Source organism: Nycticebus coucang, chromosome 6 (genome assembly GCF_027406575.1).
Source record: "Nycticebus coucang isolate mNycCou1 chromosome 6, mNycCou1.pri, whole genome shotgun sequence".
In the NCBI taxonomy this organism is placed as follows: Eukaryota; Metazoa; Chordata; class Mammalia; order Primates; family Lorisidae; genus Nycticebus; species Nycticebus coucang.
In genome coordinates, this window is record NC_069785.1 from 53,247,518 (window position 1) to 53,270,819 (window position 23,302).

Genomic DNA, 23,302 nt, shown 5'->3' on the forward strand with positions numbered 1-23,302 from the left:
CTTATGGTTCCTTGAATAAGCCATGCCACCCCATGCCACAGGGCTTTGAGCATGCTGCTCCCTCTGTCTGCCACTCCCCAGCGCCACCTTGGCCTAGTTAACAACTACTCATCTTCAGATACCAACTCCAGCATCATTTCCTTAGGAAAGCCTCCCCTGACCACCTACCCCAAGTCTAGGACAGGTACCTAAGTGATATGATCTCACAGAATCACCCTCCTTTCTTTCTGAGTATCACTTAGAATTACATGCTCATGTCTACGATTACTTGGTAAACCTCCAGGAAGGTAGGAATCATGTCCGTTTTTTCTCCATTTTATTCTTAGCTGCCAGCACAGTTCCTGGCAGATAGTAGGTACCCAGTTACCTTTTGCTGAATAAATGGATAAATGAATGAATAAATGAAAGAAAAAGAAAGAACTGTTGACTTTGGTTGGGTGGTTTGAAGTTTCTTGGGGTTAAAAAGTAGGAATGGGGGCTAGGTTCAGTGGCTCACACCTGTAATCCTTGCACTCTGGAAGGCTGAGACTGGTGGATTGCTTGAGCTCAGGAGTTCTACACTAACTGGAGCAAGAGCAAGACCCTCTTTCTATTACAAATAGAAAAAACTAGGTGAGCATTGTGGCAGGCGCCTATAGTCCCAGGCTACTTGGGAAGCTGAGGCAAGAGAATTGCTTGAGCCCGAAAGTTTGAGGTTGCTGTGAGCTATGATGCCATAGCAATCAACCAAGGGTAACAAAGTGAGACTCTATCTAAATAAACAAACAAACAAACTTTCTCCCTAATCACCAGCAAGGAGGCAGAATAGTGGAGCAAAAGCAGCAAAACACCATCAGAAGTCACAGCATAGCTGCAGCCTCTTAAGAGGAGACCAATGTACCCAAGTGCCAGGCCTTAGAGCAATGAAAATTATTCACTTCCCAATCAGAAGGAAATTCTGTGGAATTAAAGTTGGAGTATATTCTTGAATTGGATTTTATTCTCCAGAGCCCTAAAGTTAACCAGCTGGAATCATATTTTAAGGATCATTCTATTTAACCTTTGGCAATGAAGCATCTGCCTGTTAATGAAAAAACTACTTCTCATTGTAAAGATAGCACACAGTGTTCTCAGCTTCTCTGGCTTCCAGAAAAGGGAATTCACATATCTCCCTGTCTCCCCGCTATATCTTGAGCCCCCTGTGTCAACAAAACAGGCCAGATGGATAGCTAACTTTTTAAAAAAATAAAAAGCAGAAGTACCAGCCCATCCTGAGACATATCAGGCAGGGAAGGCACTTACACATATCTGCCTCTTGAGAAGTCTCAGGAGGCTTAGGAATCCGCAGTGAAGGGCCAATACAACCAACCTCAAAGCCATGGTATTCAGACAAGAATCACCACGTTCACCATGTACTTACAAGTTCTGTTCTTCAAAAAGCATCAACAAAGTGTGATTTGCTAATCGGTCGATTAATCAAATATTCCTACTTGGCAGCAGTTCCTGCTATGAGGGACATCATGAAGATAAGTCCCTGCTTAAGCATACTATAACCCAATTGAAGAAACAGATGTGGGAGAACTAACATCTCAGTCCATAGCAAAGGCATTGTTTAAGTCTCAGCAAGTAGGGCAGCGCCTATACCTCAAGGAGTAGGGCGCGGGCCCCATATACCAGAGGTGGAGGGTTCAAACCCAGCCCTGGCCAAAAACCGCAAAAAAAAAAAAGTCTCAGTGAGTTCATCAGCCCACAGCCAACAATACTAACCTACACTGAACAGTTATTATATGTCAAGAAACGTTCATGAGCCTATGAAATGAAACAGAAACAATGACAGTCTCCATTTCTTTTCCTAGAGTGAGGAAGATCTCACACTCTGACACCCAGGCTGAGGAGCAGGGAGGGGAACCATGACTCACTATAACCTTAAAATCCTGGGCTCAGGTGATCCTCTTGCCTCCTGAGTAGCAGGAACTATAGGCATATGCCACCATGCCATTATTGTATTTTCTTATTTTTTGTAGAGATGGGAGTCTTGCTATGTTGCCCAGGCTGGTCTCAAACTCCTGGCCTCAAGCAATATTTCTTCCTTGGCCTCCCAAATGTTGGAATTATAGGCATGAGCCACCACACCCAGCCAATTACAGTTCTTTAAAGAAGTTGAGTAACATAGCTAATGTTACACAGTTAAAAAGCAGTTTCAAGTTCAAGTCTATCTGATTCCAAATCCCAGCCATAGAACCACTAAGCCCCTGGGGCTTGCAGAGCTCAGGTAGAGGAAGTGCTGGGGGCTGGCATAGGGAGGAGAGGCCTGATGAGGAAGGGGGCTCCAAGCTGGCCTTCATGGGGACAACACTGAGAGGCCAGCAAAGGAGAAATGTCACTGCACAGCAGTGTGGTGGAAAGAGGATTGTAGACAGAAGACAGGGGAGAAGGAGAAAGGACAGGGTGAGGCAGCTGTTTGGATACAGCCACTTTGGATTGAGGGATGAGTAAAGATCTACCTTGAAGGCTGTATCAACATGCCCCATCTTCTTCTGTGAAAAATGCCATAATCCTACATAGAAAGATTTGGAGAGAGATCTGAGAGAGGGGTCAGGTGGGAAAGGAGTCTGCCCTGTCCTTTGCCCTTCCTCTGCCCTTCTCTTGGCCCCAGAGCAATATCCTAGACACTCCACCACCCAGTTCATGTGGTCAAGCCATGTGTCTTGAGAGTGCTTCATCCCACGAGAGGCAGCTTCTTGGCCCGACGCTGTCTGGTAGAGCCTGGCTGGCTCCAAGGGGGCCTTGTCTCTAGTCTAGTCTGTCTACTGATTCTATGCTCCATATGTGGGGTGTGGGAGACGTGCCAGGCTGCCAGTTACTCTCCTCTCCTGCAAGACAGGACAGGAGGGGGCCTGTCCAGGTGGGGGCCAGTTCGGCGGCAGAAGACCAGTTTAGTTCTTAAGCCCCCTACCCTACTGTAGATAAAATTTTTCTACATAAAAATGCCCTATGTACACTATATCGCCTGGCGTTCATTTATTCACTCATTAAGCAGTGAATGCCCATGTCAAGCCATGCATTGTGCTATGATGGGGTGACAGGGTCACACAAGGTGTGGCCCCTAACCTCAGGAGCCTGATACTCTGCTGTTGATGGTAGGTACTGGTACTGGTACTGGTAGGTTCGGTCAGACTACAGTAACTGGAATGATTGTTAGGTGAACACAGGCCCAGAATACTCCATGGTATTCCAAGTGCTTACACTATAAGCTGCTTGTCTTGTTCACTGCTGTGTCTCCAGTGTCCACCACAGTACCTGACACAGTGTTTACTGAATTAAGTGAAGATCTTGGCAGGGCATGGTGACTCAATCTTATAATCCCAGCACTTTGAGAGGCTAAGGTGGCATGAAAGCTTGAGGCTAGAAGTTCAAGAGAAGCCTGGGAAACATGGCAATTTTTTAAAAAGTTAGCCAGGCATTGTGGCATGTGCATATAGTCCCAGCTACTGCCCAAGAGTTCAAGGTTGCAATGAACGATGATAGCACCACCACAATCAAGCATGAATGACACAGCAAGACCTTATCTCTACTTAAAAATAAAATGAAGCTCTTACTAGTGGAGAGCCCCAACTCTGCTTCTCCCCATTGGCCCTGAGCCTGACACTCAGATGAAAAGAATTAAAGAATACATGACAATTCTTCAAGTGGTCACAGCATGTTAGACTTCAGAGGAACCAAACAAAATTGTCTAGGTCCCTGCCATCCCCTCTCAGTCATCATGTCCCCATGGTCCAGGTCCTACATGAACCACTTGGACCTTCATGCTTTCCTATTCTTCATCCTGGATGCTCTTCTAAGAATACTCAGGTTGGTCAGTGTTCCTATTCAAATTCAGGAATACAGACCTTGACCCAGAACTTCCAGTTGAGATATTTTCTTGTGCTTCCTGGAAGACCCTACCCCAGCTCACTTTGGAGAATAGGGGCAAGAAGTCTGATGCCATCTAGGTTTTTTCTCCTGGGCACAAAAATCCACCACAAGAATTAGAATGCAAATCGTTGAGGAGTAAATGGTTACAGAGCTCCCACCAAGTCAAAAGGTGCTTGCTCCCCCACAGGCCATCCTACTGGCCTGCCGTGATGCTAGAGCAGTGGTTCTCAACCTTCCTAATGCCTTCTAATGCCGTGACCCTTTAATACAGTTCCTCATGTTGTGGTGACCCCCAACCATAAAATTATTTTCGTTGCTACTTCATAACTAATTTTGCTACTGTTATGAATTGTAATGTAAATATCCGACATGCAGGATGTATTCTCATTGTTACAAAGGGGTCGCAACCCACCAGGTGGAAAACCGCTGCGCTAGAGGAATTCTTGTCTTCCTCAACTACCCAACATTGGGTTAGAAACAGAAATCTTGGCTTCTAGTTGAGTCTTCCTCATTTGACTTGAGGCCACAGGGAAACACAGCCACTCTGGAAGAAGCTAAGAAAGATCACAAGTGAAGAGGTCCACTGAGGAGGCTCAGAAGCGACTGCATTTGCAAGGACAGTGGCCCTTCAGGCAGAGCAGGCATCTGAACTGAAAGAAAAGTGAGGGTAGTGTGAAGGGGTCCACAAGAGGCATGGGACAACTGCCAGGCAGGCTCAGTAAGGTCCCAAGGCTGACCAGCCTCCCTATCTCTTTGGCCTGGTCTTGGAATATGCTAAAGGCCTCCCAGCTGGGGAGTGGCAGTGGCTTTAGAACCAGTTTTCCTGATTTCTGAGGGGTTTTTTGTTTTTTTGTCATCACCCTGCCACTTCCCAGGGATCTGGGAAGTATGGATCTCATGGGAGAGCTCTTGGCTTGTCCAATCCTGGTAATCACCCAATGGGGGATGGCCCCTGTTTGCAAGGCAGGCCGGGCCCTTCTGTTCTGATGATGGGTGGCCTTTTTTAACCATCCAATGCATGCTGTCTCTCTGTCCCTGTGCATCCCTTTCTTGGGAAAGATTGATTCAGGTCTTCATGGCCACGTGGGGCCTCAAGGTCATGGGAAGGAGTGATGGGCAGGCTGGGGCTGGGCCCAGCAGCAGACCTTCCAGCAGCAGACCTTCCAAGGACAGTGGGCACCATGTCTTGGCATCTGGGCACGCTAGTCCTTTTGTCCAAAGAGGACAGTGTGGGGGAAGAGGGGATGGAATCCAGAGACTTAAGAATTCCTGCTCTCCCCCTCAGTCTGACCCTTGATGTGGCCGTCTGGGCTGCCGCAATGCCCATGGGCACAAGAGCGGGAAAAGGAGGGAGAGGCGGATTTGCTGGGAGAGTGAGCCCTGCCCTCCCCTCCTCTGCAGGCTGGCTCCACTGGTTCCTCTCCCCTCTCTGCCCGCCTGTCCCTCCAGGCTGCTCGGGCGCCACCACTACTGTCCCCAACCCGCCCTGCCAGCCGGGCCAAGGGCAGTGTGACTCACAGAGCTGCCAACAGCCCACGGCTCGCCCGAGGCGTATAAAGGCTGCCCGGGCAGCAGGCGGTCGAATCCTGCCCTGCCCGGCCCTAGGCGCACAGAGGATGGCCGGAGGCGCGGAGCGAGGCGGCCAGGCGGCCGGCTGGGGGATGCGCGGCGCCCTGGCGGCCGTGGCGCTGCTCTCGGCGCTCAACGCGGCGGGCACGGTGTTCGCGCTGTGCCAGTGGCGCGGGCTGAGCGCGGCGCTGCGAGCCCTGGAGGCCCAGCGGGGCAGGGAGCAGCGCGAGGACACCGCGCTGCGCGCCTTCCTGGCCGAGCTGAGCCGCGCCCCGCGCCGGGCGCCCGCTCCACCCCCGGACCCCGCGAGCGCCGCGCGCAACAAGCGTAGCCACGGCGGGGAGCCCGCGCCCTACATCCGCGCGGAGAACCAGGACATGCTGATGATGATGACCTACTCCATGGTGCCGGTAGGCGGGGGCTCGGCTCCAGTGGCGCCCCCGCCAGGGCGGGCGGCGGGAGGTGCGGGGACAGAGCGCCTGCCGCCCTCTTCTCCTGGCGCCAGTGGGCGAGAAGCTGCGGAGACAGGGCCCTGGGGATGAGTCTGACAGGGGTTGTCATTCTGGCAAGCACTTAACCTACTGGGGACTATTTTCTCATCTGTTAAGTGGGGAAGGGTGAAGGGGTAAGTCTCTTCCCCTTGTGACACCATTTGAGTCTGTAGGTAAATAAGGGTACATGTAGACAGTATCTCTAAGAGCCTAATTTCCTTCCCGATTTTTGACACAAGTTTTCGTGTGAAAATTTCCTCCTGTAACACAGCCACAGTAACCTCGGGGTTGTGCCTGGGACACTCACCTGTGGCTGGGCCTCAGAGAGGATGGAGGCGGCTTTTCTAAACAAGTGCAGACTTCTTCAATGAAGGGGTTCTTCCTTGCCATAATCTAGTGGTCTAGGTTTACACCTGGCCTTGGCTCATCCCCCCAAGACATTGCTGGCCTGTCTCTGATTAAGTGAAAACATTCAACCCTAATTTCATTGCCCACTTGGGACCTCAATGCTGAGAGAGTTGTTCCTGGGTCTCCAGCGGTTCCAACTGGGAGAAATCAATACAGAGCCATTTTTTTCTTAATGCAATGTCAAAGCCGAGGTTCCTAATATGGGGCTTGCGGATTGCTCGCCACATGGGCCCCAGGGAGGGAGTGGAACTCCAGAAATTGCCAGCGTGCAGGCTTGTGCTCATGCAGACTCCCACACCTGGAGAAGGGTCCAGGGCTTTTAACTAGAGCTTCAAAGGGCCCCATTGTGTGCCTCCCCCCAAAGCTCTAAAGAAATCCTGCTCTAAAGAAAGTGTTTAAAGCAAAGCCTCAAAAGTCATTTTTTCCCCAATTTGCTTTTGCTGATTTTAACTCAATAATTACTGAACAGATACATTTGGATCCCATTGCAGTCCCCTTCCATGATCTATGACCATTGCTGTGGTCTTATTTCACTGTGCAGATAGAAACATTTCAATTGGGTCATCTCAAGGCAAGTATGAGCCATACTTCAGAATCCTAGGGATTTGAAGATGAATCTACTTAAAGCCTCTGTTATCATAGAAGCTTTTAAATATCTTACTTAGATGAGCTGAAATACTTTTAAAAGTACATGAAAGGACTACACATTCAAAATCAGCTTTTGAGTGAGATCAAGTTTTCCATTTCTGGCTTCATTTTTTTACTTGTCTTATTTAAAAATCTGGACCTAAGCAAAATTTTAAAAAACGAAAACACTGTAAAATGAAGAACTCTCCTCAAGGGAATTTGCTTGTCCTCTCTCTCAGTTCTATACCCTGCATATTAAGGGTTTTTTGAAACCCTCAAAGAGGAATATATCTGAGCATCATTTTATATTTTTAATCCTGCTTTTACAGTAGAAGCTTTTTGTATCCAAATTCCAACCTGTTCGGTCACTAACAAATTGAATAGAGATATTCATTTCTGTGTAATCTGAAAACTAGATTTAACACTAAGTGACATGGCAGTGCCACCCCCAGCTCTATTATAGGCCAGGGAGCAGACACGTCACATTTGTCTGGCTGGAAGCTTTTATAAATCATCACCAACTCTTTCCTCACCTATAGTGGCTATGTTTTACCCTGTTAAAGTCAGTGAGGAAATTTCCACAGGGGTAGGAGAAGGCAACCATCATACTGCTCACTTTTCCTCTTAGGAGTAGTTCTCAAATAGTAGGCTTAGCAATCACCTGGAAGCCAATAAAAATGCAAATTCCAGGACCCTGCCGTCATACCTATAGAATCATCTCGAGAATCTGCTTTCTTAAGAAGTCCAGACCCCATTCTCCTACCCTCCCATACCCTTGGTGAGTTTGATGCAGGTGATCCAGGCAGTGGACCAGGTTAAGAAACACTGCTCTAGAACACTCCATGTCTAACTTTATTGTGTATGTGAGTATCTGTTAAAATGCGGATTCTGATTCAGAAAGTCTAAGGTGGGGCCTAAGAGTCTGCATTTCTAACAAACTCCCGCTGATATCCATGCTACTGGTCTGAGGACCACAGTTTGAGTAGCAAGGCTTCAGGGCATTGTCTGGAATCCAGGGCATTGTCTAGAGATCTTCAAAAATGACTGACGCCTGAATCTCATCGTTAGAGATTCTGCAATTAATTGGTTTAGGGTGCACCCTAGGGGTGGGTGCTCACTCACCAGAGGAAAGGACCTTGGCATGACTTTCTAATGATGAAGTTCTAGTGCAAAGCCTTGCACTCTCACTGGGCCTCTGTCAAGGCCTTCACTTCTGGCAGAGGAACCAGTTTTGTTACTAAAAATCTTTTTACTTTATTCCATCAATATTCTCATCGTTCCTCTTCACGATTTTTCTCATCTTTGCTCTCTGCTTTTCTCAGAACAGAGAATTATTCACATGAAAGAACAGTTGTAAGAGCCATTAGCGAGCACTTCTAGTGGAGCAGGTGTTGAGAGAATGATCTAGAATATATCATGGGGGGTGCACAGTTCTTGTGGCTAAAGTCTGCATCTTCCTGTGGCCTTTTTATATAGCGACAGCTCTCCAATGAGAGTGAGATCAGAGGTCCTCACCCTAAGGTTCCATGACCTTAGAGCTTCAGGAACAAAGAAGTAAGCTCTTATGCACACTACTCTCAGCATTTCACAAAGCCTTCCAGAATTTTTCACTTATCCTGGACAAGCCTCCTCAAGCTAACACTTCAAGTTGCCATACTTTTGGCTGAAAGTACACCAACTCAGCATGGTCATTCTGATTGGAGCTCTAACCAGGACCTGTTAGCAGCTGTAAACAACATTGTTTAAAAAGCACACTAATTATTACTTAAGTACAATTAATTCAGTACATCTAGGGAGCACATTAAATCTTCAAAAGCATGTGAGTGCTTTGGAGGAAAAGTAATAAAAGGGCTCTGGGTGGGGTATGGAAACCCCTGAACTAGGGCAGTAGTTGGAACAGGGACCTGGTGAGAGGTGGGAAAGAGAGAAAAGTTGGCCCAAGTGCCACTAACTCCTGCAGGAAATGGCATTTCTGTTTGGCATCTTTTTCTCCTGACCTCTCATATTCTGGCTTCTCTTCCTATCAGCTACTTCTCTCATCCCACTCTTTTGTTTGTTTGTTTGTTTGTTTGTTTTGCAGCTTTTGGCCGGGGCTGGGTTTGAACCTGCCACCTCCAGCATATGGGGCCGGCGCCCTACTCCTTTCAGCCACAGGCGCTGCCCCTCATCCCACCCTTTATATTGAACCTTTATTGATGTTTTGGTAGCCTTAACATGCTATCTTTACTTGCCCCAAATCCAGGGTCAAGCTTTCAGAGGAGTTTCATAAATATCAAATTAAACAGCCTTCGGGCAGATAAAATGCACCAAGACTGGAGATTATGTATCTGTGATAGTTGTTGTCCTTGGAGAACCATATACATTTCTACACCAAAACGTCCTTGGCACCTCTCTAACAAGAAAATCAGTCTGGCTATTTTAAAGTAGGGGTTGCAAATTCAAATGATTTATTCATAGAAGACAAATATGATTCAATCATTGTCAATTGCTGAAAAGGCATTTGGCAACGTTTAACATTTATGCTTGATTTTAAAAATAGGCAATAAAATGGAAATCTAAGGATTCTTCCAATTTATATCTCTCACACCCAGCTTTCCACTTAACAGACTAACCTGGAGATAGTCGTACTAAAATCAGTATTAAGACAGGGGTGTCCGTTGTTACCGCTACTATCTCAGATTGTACAAGAATTGGTCAGAGCAACTGCCTAAGGGAGAGTGGATAAAAATGTTAGGAAGTGAAATTCTGACTATATTCAGATCATACGATTCTGTACCTGGAAAACCCAAGAAAAACTATTGATAACCTACTATTAACAATAACAGAATTCAGTGAGAAGCAAGATATAAAAGTACGAGAAATCAGCAGACCTCTTCTATCCAAACTATTTGTTGAAGATATCGTGGAAGAAGAGGTATATAAAACTTGTGTATCTTTATCTTCCGTGTTAAGAAAGGCCTAAGGGACCACGCTTAAAGATCACAAAGGATTTAAACAAATGGAAAAAGTAACATGTTCCTGGATAGGAAACTTAGCATCATAATGAATCGATTCTTCTTAAGTCAGTTTATAAATCTGATGCCACCCCAACATAACAGTAGTTTTTTGGGGTTTTTTTTTTCTGGGACTCAATAAACTGATTAAAAATTTTACAAGGAAAAATGAGCGTGCATGGCAATGAAATTGCTGAAAAAGAAGAGCAAGGAGAAGGACTAGTTCTATGAGATACTGACGTGTACTTAAAGGCTGAGTAATTAAAATGGAGTGGGATGTGAATAGATGAATGGACAGAGTTGAAGGTCCAGAAATAATCCCAAGTACTTATGGAACTTTAGTTCTTTATCAATGGGGGAAGAATGGCCCGAATAAATGATATTTAGACAATAGGTAAGAATTGAGAAAGGATAGTTTTATTCTCATAATGTGTACCTTCACAAGCAATAAATGAATCAAATAACTGTATTTACATTTTTTTAATGAAACTAAAAGAAAATGAGTAAGTCCATTTTTTTTTTTTTTAGTAAGTCCATTTTTAATCTCAGAATTGGGAAGGCCTTTCTTTCAAACTATAACTCAAAATCTAGAAGTGAACAATAAATAATAAATACATAAATTTGTCTAAATTTTAAAAACACAGGAAACAACAAAATTTCTCTACATGCCAAACAACAAAAACACTCTATAAACAAAACCAAAAGATAAATGACAAACTGGAAATAAGTATTTGCAACATGTATCATAGACATATAATCTTTCTGTATATTTAGTGCTCTTAAAAGTTGATTAGAAAAAATAATTTAATAGAGAAATCAACAACAGAAATAAGAATCCAATAGGAGGCTCTGCACCTGTGGCTCAAGCGGCGAAGGCGCCAGCCACGTACACCTGAGCTGGCAGGTTCGAATCCAGCCTGGGCCCACCAAACAACAATGACGGCTACAACCAAAAAAAAAAAAAACAAATAGTGTGGTGGGCACCTGTAGTCCCGGCTACTTGGGAGGCAGAGACAAGAGACTCACTTGAGTCCAGGAGTTGAAGGTTGCTGTGAGCTGTGATGCCACAGCACTCTACCCAGGGTGACAGCTTGAGGCTCTGTCTCAAAAAAAAAAAAAAAAGAATCCAATAGGAAAATGAAACAGACAGTTCTCAGGAAAAGAAACACAAATGTGTCTTAGACAGAAGGGAAAAGATCTCTTAAATTTTTTAATGCACATTACAACTACTCAAAATATAATTTTCAGAATAATAAAACTACAAAAGTTTGCCAGCATACTCTATGGGGGAAGCTGAAGGAAAATGGACATGCTCTTTCATTGCTATTTGGAGTGCAAAATGGTCGAACCCGTACGTAAGGCAATTTGGCCAAATCTAGAAAAATTACCAATGCATTTACCCTTTGATTCAGCAATCTCACTTGTGGGAGTATATCCTACACAATAGACTTTATCACTTATGAACAACATATGAACATAGTCCTCACAGAATATTAGTAAAAGGAAAAGACTATAGACTCGTGCCCATCAACCTGATACTTGTTAAATAAACTCATCTATACACCCACCAGAACAATAAGTAACTATAAAACAAAAATGAGGACCTTCTCTGTTCCCAGGATATATTCTAAGTAAAGAAAGCAAGGCAGGGGAAAAGATATGTTATCTTGTATAAGCAAGAAGCAGAAAAATAATTGAAGAAATTTAAAGTACTTATTTTTGGAGGGTGGGGATAAGTGGAAAGGCACTTTCACTGTACAGCTTTTCATATTGTTTTTGACTTTTTGACCATGTGACTGTGTTACTCTCTTCTTAAAGTGAGTGAAAGAGCCTCTAAGTCCAAGATTACGTGGCAGCCCAGTGGCTGGGGAGCCAATAGGGCATGGTGGGGATTGCACCAATCTGGGGTTCATGTGCTCTGCCTCAACAGGAGGTTCTTGTGGAGGGATGCCATATAAGAACCAGAATCTGATCTTTTGATCTTTTTTTTCAAGAGAAGTAAAAAAATGTGAATTTTGTGTGCAATCTCTTGGCTTTTAAATTATTGACAGCAATTCAAAAACAATTTTTCTAAAGGGCTGACAGTGTATTGGCCAAACAATACTCACATTGTTAGGAGCCGTGTGAGGACTTGCAGTCATGAGTTTTTCAGCAGTCTCAACCTACAACCACAAGTGGTTTGGGGCCAGAATGACTTTAACTTGACCACAATCCCCTTATTTACAGGCCTGGTTCTGAAAGGGTAGTGGTAACGGTGCCATTGTTCTTGTTGCTGTGATTGGTTGGGGTAGAAGTGATTTTTTGATTTTGGTTTGGTTTGAATTTTGTTTTGATTTTTGCAGTTTCTAAAAATCAACACCACCTTCAATAGATGGAGCTTTCTTGTCACTGTGGCTTTTTGAAAACATGTGCTCCCAATTCTGAGGGTAGTTCTCAGGAGATTCCAGCTGGATTAAGCAGTATAGCTTTTCGTGATGACTGCTATAAAAATTCTATTGTTTATAAGGAAAAAACCCACATTGTTTATATCACAGCTCCTGTTTGCCCAGGCACTCTGTTTCCCTAAATTGGCTGTGCTAGAGCTTACCTCTCTTCCCTCCCTCCTTTAGCCTGGGTTACATCCCAGTGGTGTAAAAGCTGAGGATTTGCATTAGGGGTCAGCAAATGTGGGCCACATCCAACCTGCTGCTTGTTTTTGTACAGCCCATGAAGTAAAAATGATTTTTACATTTCTAAATGGTTAGAGGAGAACTCAGGGAATATTGCCCCAGTGTCTGGGGTGCATCCTGGAGTCCTGATTAACCTCTAGCCAGCTAGAGAAGTTACTCCTCTGCGGAGAGAACATAGCCATACCCTAAATTGGTGGAATACTTGAAAAGATACTATCAGCAGCTATTTAAATTGTTTTCATCTTCCGCAGTTTCACCACCCTAACAACTATTTCTTTTTTTATTGTTGGGGATTCATTGAGGGTACAATAAGCCAGGTTACACTGATCCTAACAACTATTTTTATCACTTTCTTCTTGTTTACCTAACTTTATGTGTTCTAAATTGGAATTAACGTAACCCATATCAGACTTTCTCAGGAGGCTGAAAGCCTGGTGGACGTAACTACAAATGCTGGGTCTCATTGCATTTGGGAAAAAATTCCTTCATAGCCACACTCAGCCTGAAAGCCATCTGTGAAATGGGAGTGATATTGCTACAACACTTGCAGGGATTTGAGAGTAAGAGGAAGGATGACCCCCCAAAAGTGCCTTGTAAATGATGGTGGTTCTTCTCTGTTTCATTTAATCCTCCACTCACACCCTCCATATTCTCCTTCTCTGCCAACTTTTTTTTTGTTTTGTTTTAGTTTTAGAGTACAGGTAACAAATGTTTATTGTAGGGTAAAATTATTGGTCTTAAAACCCTGAACAGTACATGTACATTAGGGGACATTCTTTTAGGGTGTGGTTTGGCTTTCTTTAGTTTGTCTTTTTTCCTTTTTTTTTTTTTTTATTAAATCATAGTTGTGTACATTAATGCGATCATGGGGCACCATACACTGGTTTTATAGACCGTTTGACACATTTTCATCACACTGGTTAACATAGCCTTCCTGGCATTTTCTTAGTTATTGTGTTAAGACGTTTATATTCTACATTTACTAAGTTTCACATGTACCCTTGTAAGATGCACCGCAGGTGTGATCCCACCAATCTCCCTCCCTCCGCCCATCCTCCCCTTCTCTGCCAACTTTATTCACCACTGCTGCTACTACTTGTTTAATTTTCTATTTACAGCTTATTTTTTGTGTGCACTAACACATCTGGCATGATCTTTCCCACTGGTCACCCAGTGTGTCCTCCACCCTGACATCTTTCTTAAATAAAAGAAGAGTTGCCAGTGGACAGGGTGACTCATGCCTGTAATCCTAGCACTCTGGGAGGCTGAGGCGGGTGGATGCTTGAGCTCAGGAGTTGAAGACCAGCCTCAGCAAGAGGGAGACCCCTCTCTACTAAAAATAGAAAAACTAGCCAGGTGTCATGGTGGGTGCCTTGAGTCCCAGCTACTTGGGAGGATGAGGCAACAGAATCACTTGAGCCTAAGAGTTTGAGGTTGCTGTGAGCTGTGACACCAGGACACTCCACTGAGCTCGACAAAGTGAGACTCTGTCTCAATAAAGAAAAATAAGATAGGCTCGGTGCCTGTAGCACAGTGGTTACGGTGCCAGCCACATATACCAAAGGTGGCAGAAACCCAGCCTGGGCTAGCTACCCAACAATGACAACTGCAACAAAAAAATAGCTGGGCATTGTGGTGGGCACCTGTAGTCCCAGCTACTTGGGAGGCTGAGACAAGAGAATCGTTTCAGCCCAAGAGTTTGAGGTTGCTGTGAGCTGTGACACCACAGTACTCTACTGAGGGTAAGACTCTGTCTCAAAAAAAAAGACAGAAAAGAAAAATAAGATAAAATAAAATAACATAAATGGTTGGAGGAGAAGCAAATAATAATAATATTGCATGACATGTGAACATCATAAGATATTCAAATTTCAGTAAGAATAAATTAAGTTTTATGAGACTATAACCATCCCTATTTGTTTAGAAATTGGCTAGGGCTGCTTTTGCACTACAACAGCAACGTTTAGCAGTTACAACAGAGACTTTGTGTTGCACAAAGCCTAAAATATTTTCTATCTTATCCTTTACAGAAGAAGTTTGCCAACCCCCCAATTAGACTGTGGTTTATTGGAGTGCTTTAGGGCTGATCCTTTGGAGAGCCCTAGCCAGTAAATCAGGGTTGTTTTAGCCTTGGTTAACTCTAGAGTCTAATACCTCTCCTAAGAAGAATAAGAGTATGGTTCCACTCTAAAGGGAGGCTGTGGGGCTGAGCCAGGCTACTTTCTGGCTTCCCAAATCAAGAGCAATCAGTGTTAGGGCAGCTTTCAACCAGTCATTAATCCCGAATCTAGACCTCATTTCAAACTCTATCAGTTGTCTTTAATTGAAGTGGAGATATTATACCCCATCGGGTCCTGCAGTATGGAGTGGGCCCTGATGAGAGATTAGAGGCCTGATACAGGAGGACAGAAAAAAAAAAAAAAAAAAAAACAGGGTGGCCAAAGTCATATACCCACATGCAGAGCGTGGGAAGTGGGTTCTGCGGCCCTTCTCACTGCAGCCTGTGTGCATGGGCACTCGGGATGTCAGGGCTGTGTGTCCTGAGCACGCTGACACGGTGTGGTTTATTTGCACATCAGAGGCCATCTCTAGGTATCCATTAAGGGTGGGGAGAGAACTTGAAGCTACCTCTCTGCTAAGATTGTATCTAATGGTGCTGGTATTGCAAACACACCCATAAACCTCACTTGGGTCTCAGGTAGCGATGGTATGTGAAGACGGTGAGGGAGAGTTGGCCCCTTACTCCATCCTTCAGCCACTTTCTTCACCCAGTCATACTTTGCACTCACACAAATAAAACATTTCCTGTGTTGTGATTCTGTACCACACATGAGAGAAACAAGTGGGTCAAAGACTAAGCCTCTGGACCCAGGAGAATTGAGCAGTTGTGTCCAACTGAGTGGCATAAAAACACTGGGAACTGCCCCCAGGACCCAGAATGACTGAAAGCCCCTAGTCCCCTTCTAGCCAAGCACAGAGGCAAGACCAATAGGAACAAGCCTGCCAAGCCTGCATGGCCGGAGCAGGAGGGAGCCTTCTGGGGCCAGTGAACAGTCTCTCTCCACTGTATCCCCACTGTTACCCTGCCTTTCCACAAACTTCACGGCCATATGCCAAGCCTAAAATGGATTTTTGTCTTGGAACTGAAAGCCATGCTAAAAGTACCTGAAAAATGCCCCTCTATTCTAGGGAGGCAGCAGAACCCCACAGTTAACCCATCATTTGGTGGCAGGGCCCGCTAGATCCCAGGTTGAGCGGTCCCTGGCCTGGGGCTCCTTCTGGATAAGTTACAGAACAATCTCTCAGATCATAGGTCCTCCAGTGCCAATGTCTGGTTCCCCCTTCCTGGTGCCCTTGCCTGAGGCTCAGCCCCCTGTGGTACCGCTGACCCCTTCAGCCCCTACGGACCTGTTCTTATCTCAGGCATCCTGAGGCTTTCTTCATTGATAGGTTCCCCTCCAAACTGTCTCCTCCTGATTCTTCCCTGAAGTATTTCGTGGTGGGCAGTAAGGGAGTCAGTCAGATGGATTCATGTACTGGCCCCACAGCTTGGTAGCTCAGTGACCTTGGGTAAGACTTTTAGCTTCTCCACCCCTCAGTTTCCTCATCTGTAAGACTGAGATAAGAGTACCTACCTACCTCATGTTTCAGGGAGAGCCTATTGGTAAAGTACAGAGCCTGGGACAGCCACGTTCGCTATAAGTGTCTGTTGTTGCTGTTAAGGTTCCTCCCTCTCTCACTTTGTTCAGGCTGCTCTCATAAAACAGACTGGGTGACTTCTAAACACAGACATTGATTCTGGCAGTTCTGGCAGCTGGGAAGTCTAGGATCTAGGTGCCAGCAAATTCGGCGTCTGGGGAGAATTTGCTTTCTGGTTCATAGATGGTGCTCACATGTGTCCTCACATGCAGAAGGGTCCAGGCAGGTCTGTGGGGCCTCCTGAATCCCAGTTGGCTCTGCCCTCATGACCCAAGCACCTCCCAGGCCCTACCTCCTAATACCATCACCTTGGTGATCAGGGTTCAGCGCATGAATGTAGGGGAGATGCAGACATTGAGACCATAGCAATTACCACTACTTTACCATCAGCCCTTCTTGCCCCAGGCTCTCACCACCTTGTTTCCTCTTTATTTTCAATTCTATCAAGGTGACCAGTTGTCTGTTCATCTGTGCTTTTATCAGCTGCTGCTTTGGGGACAATATTTGGCCTCTGAAAGCCTAGAGTGGTTTCCCACCAACCTAAATCACCTTGTCATTGACAATGAACCAGAGTCTCTTGGGCAGCAGGGCTTCCTCAGAGGTGAAGGATCTCCCAGCTCCCTGCCCCTCAGCATCGCCTCTTGGAGTGGGGTTTGGTGCCCACTGGGAGGGAGCTGCCTGCCTGTTCTTCTGACTGCCTCGGCTATTGTTCACTTCAGTTGATGCCTGTCAGTGGCATTTCTAAAAATAGTGTAAACTCACTTGGAAAACGGAGAAAATGTGAGTGAAAGATAGAACAAAACGAGTTTCTGAGCAAGGAGACCAGTTTCTCCTTAGGGTCTGTGTTCTCTAGGAAATGGCTGCCTACATGGAGGGTATCAGGACAGTCCTTGGATTTGATAAAACACACTTACATGATTAGAAAATAAAAATGTGGGCGGCACCTGTGGCTCAGTGAGCAGGGCGCCGGCCCCATATACCGAGGGTGGCGGGTTCAAACCCAGCCCCAGCCAAACTGCAACAAAAAAATAGTCGGGCGTTGTGGCGGGTGCCTGTAGTCCCAGCTGCTCAGGAGGCTGGGGCAGGAGAATTGCTTAAGCCCAGGAGTTGGAGGTTGCTGTGAGCTGTGTGATGCCATGGCACTCTACTGAGGGCCAAAAAGTGAAACTCTGTCTCTATAAAAAAGAAAAGAAAAGAAAAGAAAAATGTATTCTCTACATTCCTCAAACTCCCCACCACCACCACCAAAAAAAAAAAAAAAAAAATCCTTGGGCAAATCTAGTTGACATTCAAGCTTAATTTACATGCATTTTATCTACTGACTAAAGGTCATGTTGTTTAAAACAAGCTGAAGCTTTTAGGTTGTGATTCAGCTACAAAGGGAGCATTTTCCAGCCCATCACTTGCTTTTATGTAGATCTTTGAGTTTTAACTGCTTTGTATTTTAAATAGATATAATTTACTTCTAGTTTAACTAAAGTTAAAGACACAATTTTCTTCAGTGGAAGGTAGAGTTAAAACAACAAGGCCAACTAAAGAGCATTCAAAATGCAATTTATGGCGTTTGTTCTGAGTACGATAAGTACAGTAACCCTTTCACCTGCCACTCAGAAGAAATTTCTTGTACTTGCCAAAGTGCTTGGAATGTTGGAGGCCCTGCCTGGGCTATATATAAAAACTACGAAGTAGTTTCAAAGGAGTTGTGAATAACTGTACTCAAGCTGAAGTATTGAACTTGTGCCTGCAAAGTAATTCCCCAGTTGTTCAGTAACTCAGTGGGTGAATGTTGAAGTCCAGAATCCTTTTCACTGGGAGGTAGAAAATTCCCCCCTCCCACAAGGCAACATCTGGGGGTCTTGGAATTAGTCTCTGTGAACAGGAAGACCTGTAGAGGAAAATACTGTGAGTTGTGTGAAGCATGGGGGCAGTGAAGGAGAGAGAAATGTCAGTCCTCCCTAAAGTAATGAAGGAAGATTTCATGGAGGGAACTGGTCTTGAAATGGGCAATGTAGAGTTGATGAGATTGAGGCAGGCCAGGAGAGTGCGAGTAATAATGTGAGCCAAGGTCTAGGGACTGGAATGAAAATGGTACCAGTCAGGAAGAGCAAGAAGCCAGCCTTCCTGCACTGGTGAGTTTGGGCTGGGAGAAGAGATGGAAGGTCAGCGAGGCTGAACAGAGGCTTGAATTTGTACTTTTGAGTAGTTGAGAGTGAGCCATGATAGACGCTTTACAATGGGAGGAAGGGTGAGTCAAAGCATATAAAGAAAGTGGTTTTATAGGACAGGTCTGCTGGTATGATACAGAAAAGACTGAAATGGGGAGAGACTAAAGGCAAGAAGAAAGTTAGGAAGTTATTGCATTAATCCAGGCAAGAAATGATTCCTGCCTGGCTAAGGTGGTGGCATCAAAATGAAGATGAAAGAATATATTCTGGAAATATCAAGTGAGAAGCATATATGAAACTTGGTAACTAATTGGATGTGTGTGTGGATGAAGAATGTCCTACTTCCAAGGAGAACTCTGTCATCTCTATGACAGAGACCTTTACAAATCTGAAAGGTAAAAGACAGACCACCAAATGATCTAAGCCTTCATAACGGTAAAGAGCATGAACACTCGCATTTTCTCATGGTTCCCCTATTAGCAGTGTGACTTTTGGCAGGTCACTCAACCTCTTTACATCTCAACCCCCTCATCTTTAAAAAGGTAATGATGGCGCTCGTAGCACAGTGGTTATGGTGCCAGCCACATACACCGAGGCTGGTGGATTCGAACCCAGCCGGGGCCTGCTAAACAACAATGACAACTGCAACAAAAAATTAGCCAGGCATTGTGGCGGGCACCTGTAGTCTCAGCTACTTGGAAGCTGGAGGCAATAGAATCACTTGAGCCCAGGAGTTGAAGGTTGCTGTGAGCTGTGATGCCACGGCACTCTACCTAGGGTGACATAGTGAGACTCTGTCTCAAAAAAATAAAAATAAAAAGGTGACGATAGTATAAAACCTGCATCTTCTCATAAGGATTCAATTCGATAATCTCCATAAAGTCCTTAATATGGTGTCTAGAATTCAGTATGTATTTATTCATTGTTATTATTATTTTAATATTTCTCAAAGGCTCCCATTCTGTGCCCCAGGAAATTTGGAAGCCTTGTAATACAAAGAATTTTGAGACAGACTCCAAAAAACTTGCCAAAGGACAGATTCTAAGATGACTCTAAAGTTTGGAATTTTGGGCAATTGGGATAACACATAGACTTCTAGAAAAACATGCTGTTTCCCAGACGGTTGTTTTCATGGTTATTGGATCCAAAAGAAAAACATGTACTTTGGATATTGGATTTAATTACACTAAACATAATTTGCAAATATTTGTATTCACTATGTCCAACGTGAACTCATGCATTCATTCTTTTATTGGCAAAATCTGCATGCTGGTTAAACCAATGGTCCTATGAAGCCAGTGTTCTGATGCTAACAGCGTCAACAATTGTTTTGTAGGCCAGCCATCTTACTACACCCTTAAGGACCTATTCAAATATTTTCTGGAGTAATCACTGATAGATATTCCCTGTGCTAAGGGAGGAGGGGGCTGAGCAGGGAGTAAGCTGACAGAACAGCTTCTCAAATGTGTTTGCCCCTTACAAAGAATGTTGCAGGGCAGAGTTTAGGGATAGTGGTTTAATTCTTTGTCCATTCCCCCCAGCGTCGGATAAGTTGCTTCCCTGTGGTTTATGCACATTTTTCTCATTATCAGGTAAGGATAAGAACGCTTAGATAAAAATCAGAAATTTTCTGAAGATGCTTGTTGAAGGGAACTATGTGAGCACAAAATGTTGTTATTGGCAGTTAGTAAAAGATTGTTCCAGTAGCACTTCTATTTCAGAAACTCCATGAGAGGCCTGGGGAAGACAAGTGATTCTCAGCTCACTTCAGAACACTCATCTCTTCCTGTGCTAACTCCTTCTGCACTTATTTGTATTAGACAACTCAAACTTTGTTTGTGTACAGTTTTGGCCTCCAATTTGTCACCTTTTCTCTTTAAATGTATCTCATACTGTTTTGCTATCCTTTAGCAAAGTAATTGATGAATATACTGACAGATTGATCTGCAACTCAGACTGTGCATATATAAACTCAGGAATGGGCCAATTTCTGAACCTGGTTTCTTGCCACACTGAATTTTGAAGGTGAGTCCTAGAGCATTTAAAAAAATTCCTTCTTTTTTTTTTTTTTTGTAGAGACAGAGTCTCACTTTATGGCCCTTGGGGTAGAGTGCCGTGGCCTCACACAGCTTCTTAGGAATTCATGTTATTCATCAAATAGGAGATGAAATCAGGCATTGGTAAGATTGACTTAGAGACCTGCTCTATCTGTCAAAGATTCATTCATTCATTTGATATGTAGTCACTGAGTGCCTATTATATCTAAGGCACTATTGTAGGTGCTCTAGAGAGAGCAAAGCATAAAAATCCCTCTACTCATGGCTCGGTGCCTATAGCTCAAGCGGCTAAGGCGCCAGCCGCATACACCAGAGCTGGCAGTTTCTAATCCAGCCTGGGCCTGCCAAACAGCAATGACAACTACAACCAAAAAAATGGCCGGGTGTTGTGGCAGGCGCCTTTCGTCCCAGCTACTTGGGAGGCTGAGGCAGGAGAATCGCTTGGGCCCAGGAGTTGGAGGTTGCTGTGAGCTGTGATGCCACAGCACTCTACTACCCAGGGCAACAGCTTGAGGCTCTGTCTCAAAAAAAAAGAAAAATTGCTGTCTGGGTGGCACCTGTGCCTCAGTGAGTAGGGCGCGGACCCCACATACCAAGGGTGGTGGGTTTGAACCCGTCCCCGGCCAAACTACAACAAAAATATAGTTAGTCATTGTGGTGGGCACCTGTAGTCCCAGCTACTCGGGAGGCTGAGGCAAGAGAATTGCCTAAACCCAGGAGTTGAAGGTTGCTGTGAGCTGTGATGCCACAGCATTCTACCGAGGGCAATAAAGTGAGACTCTGTCTCTAAATAAAATAAAATAATAATAAATCCTTCTTCTCTTGGGGTTTATGTTCTTGAGGGTGGGCAAGACAAAGCCCAAACTAAATAAGTAAATGATCTACAGTATTAGAAGATGGGAAGTACAATGAATAACAATAAAACAGGGACAATGTCAATGTAAGCTGTGTGGCTGAGGAAAGCCTCACTGAGAAGGTAATATCTGAGCAGATTTAAAGAAGGTGAGTGAGTGAGCCATGTAGGTATCTGGGGAGAGGGACATTTGGGCAAAGGGAATAGCAAGTGCAAAGTTCCTGAGGGGGGAGAGTATTAGAGAGCACAGGGAAGAGCAAGGAGACTGGGGGCAGGGAGAGTGGCGAGAAGCATAGTGGAAAGGAGGTCAGAGAGACCTTGAGGGGAGCAGGAATAGGGGACCAGTTCACCTAGGGTCTTGCAGGCTGTTGTAAGCACACTGGCTTTTATGAGGAGTCTTTGGAGGATTTAAGGCAGAGGAGTGAAATTCTGACCTGAATTTTCAAAGAATCACTCTGGCTTTTCAATGATAAGAATAGACACTGTGGTGGAAGGTTGGGTAGTAGAGGTAGGGAAGCCATTTGGACAGCTATTGCAAGAATCCAGGTGAAAGAAGATGATGGCTTACACGGGGTGGTGGCGGTGGATAGGATGAGTTGAATAGTGTCTATGTATGTTTGCTGGTTGAGCTGATGGAATTTTCTGATAGTTTATATGTGAGGTATGAGGAAAAAAGAGAAGTTAAATGACTACAAGGTTAGTGGATAAGCCATGGAAAGAAAACATTGTCATTAACTGAGATGGCAAAACTGCAGATGGAACAGCTTTAGGGCAAGGTCAAGAGTTCGGTTTTGGATGTTTAACATTAAAATTCCCAAATAAAGATGTCAAAGAGGTAGCTGTATATAGGGGCCTGGAAGGGGGTCCCGCCTGGAGGTGTACTCGGGAAAGAGTGGAGATGCCAAGCATGATATTATTAGTGAGGCTCTAAGCAAAAATCTGTCTATTCTTCATGAAACTCAGACTATTGAAAAAAAAACTAAACCTCTTTTATAAACAACCAAATTAAATCAACTAATTGTAAGCCCTTTTTTTGCCCAGAGAATTTTTTTATTACCTTTACAAGCGTAGGATCCAGTTTATCACATGTGTGGTGATAAATAAATATGTACTTCTGAATCAGTCAAAAATATTCTGGAAAGAAGTTTAAAAAGAATCTTTTAGCACCCGAGTAGAATGTAAGTCAGCATAACAAACTCGGTGCCTGTTATGGGCAGTGAGGGGTGCACACTGGGGATGATAAGGAAGAACAAGAAAGGGCTAGTGGGAGGGAAAAGGAAAATCTGCAAACACTTCAACACAAGTAATGGACAATAGGACCTGGAGAGGGGTATGAATAAAGTCCAGGGGGTTAATCAGGAAAGGTTTCAAGAAGGAAATGAATATGAGTCAATCTTGAAGAAGAGGATGGAGGAATGCATTTGAACAGCAAGTGGTTCATTTTAGCTTGAACATGGTATAAGTAGATGTAAAAATGTCTGAAAACTATTTTGCCTTTATTTTTGAAAATTATTTTGAACAGCAAATTCTGAATTGAAAATGTTTTTCAGTTAAGACAATCACATTCCAGTTGGGGCGAGTCCAGAAATTGACCCCCTGGAAGGGGGGGTCCCCTGTTTAAGCAGGACAAACAAACCACCTGTGGGGTCAGTTCCTGACCTCCCGCACTGGAATGCAGCTATGTTACTCCACTGCTTTCTCACTTGTATTGTTTCCAACCAGAAGTCTGCTGTTATTCTCAGTTTTGTTCCTTTGTATATGGAATGTGTTCTTTTTCCCTCTGGCTGCCTTTAAGGTTTTCCCTTTATCACCTGTTGTAAACAATTGTGTATCCCTTGCTATCATGTTCTTCATGTTTCATGTGTGTGAGGTTTGTT

General features: G+C 44.5%; 1 protein-coding gene across 2 annotated transcripts in view; it reads left to right on the plus strand.

Moving 5' to 3' along the window:
- Positions 1-5,455: 5,455 nt before the first annotated feature.
- GLDN (gliomedin) overlaps positions 5,456-23,302 on the plus strand; it is a 69,962-nt gene continuing 52,115 nt past the window's right edge. The window contains exon 1 of one of the 2 annotated variants that reach the window (XM_053595981.1): positions 5,456-5,873. In XM_053595981.1, coding sequence (XP_053451956.1) covers positions 5,511-5,873 — 363 coding nt within the window. In that variant the 5' untranslated portion in view covers positions 5,456-5,510. The remainder of the gene's footprint in view (positions 5,874-23,302) is intronic. The other variant, XM_053595982.1, reaches the window with a different exon arrangement.